At 31.5% G+C, this 5,470-nt stretch overlaps 1 protein-coding gene across 1 annotated transcript in view; it reads right to left on the bottom strand.

Moving 5' to 3' along the window:
* The window catches only part of form3 (formin 3), a 527,238-nt gene that overhangs the window by 10,373 nt on the left and 511,395 nt on the right, over window positions 1-5,470 (bottom strand). The window contains 3 exon segments of the mRNA XM_067050567.1: window positions 4-27; window positions 29-249; window positions 1,142-1,283. Coding sequence (XP_066906668.1) covers window positions 4-27; window positions 29-249; window positions 1,142-1,283 — 387 coding nt within the window.

Genomic DNA, 5,470 nt, shown 5'->3' with positions numbered 1-5,470 from the left:
CGGAGCGGCGGCGGCGGTGGCGGTGCTGAGGCTGGCCTTCCTGCTCCCCAGCTGGTGGCAGGCCAGCTGCTTCTGGCTGGGCGACCTCAGCAATCGTGTCGCGTCCTCTCTCGACTCCAGCAGGGTCGCTCGATGGACCAGCCGCTCCGCCGTATCCCACACTATGTCGCTCACTGGTTCCTTAGGATCTATCCTCAGCAGGTGTTGCAGGATACTCAGGAACGGTATCTCTTGCGGAGTATCAGCAACCTGGGTAACAAACACAACACATTAACCATGTAATCAGGAGAGAGTGACGAATGATTAATTTACTTAGAAATGTCATTTTTAGTTATAATAAAACAAGAATTAATAAAAATAATTGTCGATTAAAAGCATATTTCCTAACAATTACTCTGGCTTATCTATCCAATGTGGTTTATTTATCTTCTTCCTTTAAATTTGGACCATTCTTGGCATACTTTAGTAGCTTTATCCTAAGTGGTAGTATTTTAATATTACTTATTATTTTATATGGTATTGTTTTAACCAAGTGTTAGGTTTTAGGCTCCCTCCGTTACCTTCATGCTGAAATCCGGCTCCGACTGGGAACGAAAAACTGTTATCCTATGCTTTGACATTATCAATGATTGCTGAAATAATGTAGGTCACAGATGAGTTCTACTCCCTATGTTCTCTCAGAAAATAACTTCACCCTCGAGGTATCATTGATTTATGTAGTCATCGCCTAGTTAAAAGGGGGTTCTCTCTTTCAGACCAACCCAGTACAATACATCTAGTCTCTAGCGGACACAAAAAAAGCAGACAGCTAGTCAGATCTGATGTGATTATACAGGCTGGCGGGCTTGGTTGGGCAGACACATTATGGTTCTTATTGTCGGAAGTTGGACAATCAACCTCCCCACAAAAAAAAAAGTTCATTGAATTTTAAGAACACAATTTGAAGCGTTTATTTTCCCAAGGCATTCGTTCAATGCTATGTTTGTAAGTCATATTAATGCTTTCAAAACCTCGCCGGTCTTGTATGACCGAGTCTAACTCTAGTAGGAAATAATACTGATTACAACTGACATTTCAGTGGATAGACAAATATTAATTTATTTATTATGATCAAATATATAAATTGAACATAATAACTCACCCTGTTGAGAATGGCATAGAATACTTCTAGGTGGGAGTTGAGGTCAACCCCCTGATTTGCGTTCTGAGCTTCGTCGTTCTCCCGCTGCTCGTCGAACACGTCCAGCTGAACGGCCAAATCCTGGCACGTCTTACCGCTACGCCTGGAACAAATAAAAAATAACATTAATAAGTAAATGAAGTAGTAAATCATAATAAATAATTGGAGTACCATAGTTGAGGTCGAGGTTAGGCGTAATAACCAAATAATTTTATGTCATTCATGATTAAAGAATAATTCAGAGATATTAGTCTATTACTGTCCAATAATGGCTGGGCAAATATCAACACAAATTTTAAGAAAAGCACTGTGATCTCCTGGTGTTACTCTTCACAATTAAGAAGTGGGTTAGCAAGTACCAGAGTTCAAGGATAAAAAACAATTATGGAAATGTGCTTAGTGTTTTTATTATACAACTGTTCTTATGCTTTTGCTTAATTTCTTTTAATTAAAATAGAATAAAATATATAGATTTATTTATTTTTCTTATCAATATTGCATGCGTTTGTTCATAAAAACATCTATAATTATTGGATTTAAATATAGAAGATTGTGATTATCAATTATAAAATAAAAATATATCATTAACGAAAATAAAACAAACCTCATTGGTGAAAATAAAAATTTCAGTTAAGGAAATAAAAGAAAAATTATTTTGAGAGAATGATACTAGTTAGAAATCATTTAACGTTTTATTTTCCTGACATGAAGATGAATCCGTGCGTCATGTTTTTGAAAAACATCCGATGATTTATGAACTGTGAAATCATTATTCATTAACGAAACTTATACAAAATATTTGCTTACATCTAAAAAAATTTAGAGCAATAATAAATCTATATTTAGTAATCGTAATTATAGCATTAATTTTAACAACTTATACGACAAAGATACACAATGAAACCGTTAACTGAGGATTATAAATTAAAATTCTCTTTTTCATTCTAAATAAGAAATAAATTATACATCAACGTTGATGTTTTTTTTAAAGGGCATTTAGATGTTTTTCAGTTCTGTGCTAGATCCTTAATCCATTACAAAACTCATGAGAAATATTTCTTGAATATCTATTCAAAAGAAAAGAGTTTCAGAAAATAAATTGAATAGAAATAATGTTAATGGATAACGAAATACTATGAAATAAAAGTATTTATGGATTATTGTAATATTTAAAAAAATCTTGTCGCTTGTTTGTATAAGTCTCCGTACAAAAAAAAATATGGTATTATGCAATAAAAATTTTATTGCCTAATAATTGCAAACTCGATAGAAACAAAATAATCCTTACAAAGATAAGTTTTAAACGAAAATATCAGAATGAAAGCTACATGTTTATAAGACCTGATCGATGGCAGAATACTTAGAAGTTTTTTATTTTATTTTTTTTTCCAACAACACTATTAGCATCCAATGAATGTGGATTTGAAGAGATGAGACAAGAACTTGCTTCCCAGCCTGGAAGGACTGCCGCGATTTGGCTGGACTTCAAGAATCCCATGACTCCAGGCTATCTTTCTCCCAGCCCGCGGTTTTCCGTCTCCTTTCTGTGTCTTCCAGACCTTAATTCTCATTGATTGGTTATATATATAAATAAATATATATATATATGCATTTCTGTATATATTTGTCAGTGTATATATTTTATAGAATTTAAATAGTTATGAAAACAAAACATAGGACCGAACAAGTAGAACTTATTAACGTAATCATAAAGTTAAATTCCTATTGCTCACAAAAGCAAGATTGACTAATAACTGAATAAATGCCAAAAAACAAAAAAAGGAAAAAAAAAAAGAAAGAAAACTGGCAGTTTTAATTTACTACTTCAAGATTTACAGTAATGGACTAACCAACATGAATGGTGATGTAATTATTCAAAATAACTTCAACGTGGGAAAGGGGTTCAAAAAATTCTCTTAAGTTCAAGAAAAAAAGTAGTTTACCGCTTCTGACCCATTTAGCAACAAGACTAATTCTATCATGGAAAACCTTAAACTACAAATAAATTGCTATACGCGAAAAAAAAATTGAATAAAACTAGTTAAAGAATAAGAAACTACTTAGTGAGGTAATAGAGGGAAAGGAAAAATACTAATATATTTTTTATCAGCTCTAACATCGATTTCAAAAATGCTTAATATTTTGACCACAAGAAATATAATATTTTGATTAAACAGGAAATACCAAAATATTTAGTCAATCAAGGGAAGAATGTCAGCGTCCGACATAAAATAAGTTAAACGACAATTTCCAGTATATAAATACAACAATTTTCAGTATATCTAATATAGGAAATAGAAAATATTATTAAATAATATTAAACTAGTTTAAAAAAAAAAAAGTCTAGACATAAATGAAATTTACAAAAGAATTTTCAAATTTAGAATTGAGTTTTTCAAGTGTATTTGAGATTTACATATATGTATTTTTTACTGTACGATTTTCTCTAAACACCGATTTGGATATTGTAGCATTTTTTAAACGAACTTTTACAATCGAAAAGGATATCCTAATCCATTTTGTTGGAGAACGTTTCTATTTTTAGCAAGATACTCTTTAAGGCACCTTTAGAACAAGTTTTTTTCCCCCAAACCAGTAGACCCTGGCCGAGTCGCGGTCACGACATCATAATTTATCCGTTGACATAAAAACACTTGAAAAATTGACATAAAAAACATTCAGTCCCTGGAATAAACGCGAGATTGCAACGAGATTTTGGAATTACTGTTACCGAACCGAATACTGGAGATCAAGGTTATATAAAACTTAACTACAGTAAGGAAAGGAACCAACGGTAATATTGGCAGAAATCGGATTTGCAGTTTTTTATACCACCGAAAGTCCACAAATAAACCAAAACTTTAGAAATAATAATTTTTTTTACTTTTAAGCAATAAGAAATTTATTTAATCATTATTATTACTTGAGACACAAAAACCAATAAATTATAGTTTACTGCCCATAAATATGACTTTGAATAAATAGTGAGTTTTAAAATATTAACTAGAACTCAAAGAAATGTGAAATAAATGATCACAAACTTGGGATACTTCAGGACTTGAAGTCCTGAGTTGAAATCCTGATATTATATAATTATCTATCTTAAACTAATGGTTACTTCTAAACTTCTTTGGCAACGATATCAAACTCGACTTCAATGGCAATTGTAACTGAAAAACGTACGCCTGCGTATTTTTAACATATAAAACGAATTAATCTCAAATTACTACAATAGTAAGAGTACAGGTTACGTAAGCAACACGCTGCCGAATATAATTGAGTTTCTCAACCAGGGGAAGAAATTGCGAGATATTTAATTTTTTTATGAGTGTTAGATTTTCACTATAACTAGTAATTTTCCAGATCTAATCGAATGGTAACAGTGAATAAACCAGTTTATACGAGATACGATGGCAATGTACAACTGCAGCTATTAATGAAAATAAAAATCTATTTTCATCCCTCATATGAATCCTTTTTTTCTTTAATCACTTTATTTGAACAAATTGAATTAATTAATGAATTAATATGTAATTAAAGGACAAAGAATAATCGTGCTCCCTAGTGTATTTATTTATTTTTAAATATCACTTAATTTTGACGTAACATTTTTACAAACAGGTCACAACAAAAACTTTTAATCAACAACTTGAACTGTGTTTACTCATTATGTTTCAACAAAAAAAATATGATATATATTATTTTCATCATATCAGATTAAAGATTTAAAAAAAAAATGTTGAAACTTTTTATAAATAAATTTAAAATTGTAAAAAAAGGTATTTATCATTAATATTTATTAAAAAAAAATATTATTTTAAACAATTACCAGGAACATGAATGGTAACATATTTGAAATTAGGAGCTTAGCTAAGTTTAATGTGATGCTGGAATGTAATTTGTGCTGGAACTCCATTTAAACAAATTAAGAATTGACTTTGAACAATATATATAAATATGTACAAATTTTAAACATGTACAAAATTGTAAAACATTAACAATCAACTACAAACCAAAGACACAAACAAAGATACAGAAAAAAAAAACTAACTATATATAATTGTAGTTTTATGGATAAGGGTCTGTCGGGGTTGTCTGGTCTGAGGCGATTTCTCCAGCCTGATGTCTCTTAACAGAAGGCCCACGACAAGACGTATTCAATTATGGTTAAGAAAGGAAGGCCGTGCCAGGGGATGAGCCCTGGACACTGACTAGGTAGAGGAGGTCTAGGTGAGAGAAAATGAGGCAGAGTAACAGTTCTAGTTGCGGAGATGAAGCCGACGGACCAGA

This window comes from Halyomorpha halys, unplaced genomic scaffold (genome assembly GCF_000696795.3).
Source record: "Halyomorpha halys isolate HHAL.00 unplaced genomic scaffold, Hhal_1.1 Scaffold898.1, whole genome shotgun sequence".
Taxonomy (NCBI): domain Eukaryota; kingdom Metazoa; phylum Arthropoda; class Insecta; order Hemiptera; family Pentatomidae; genus Halyomorpha; species Halyomorpha halys.
This window is presented reverse-complemented; position numbering and strand designations above follow the sequence as displayed.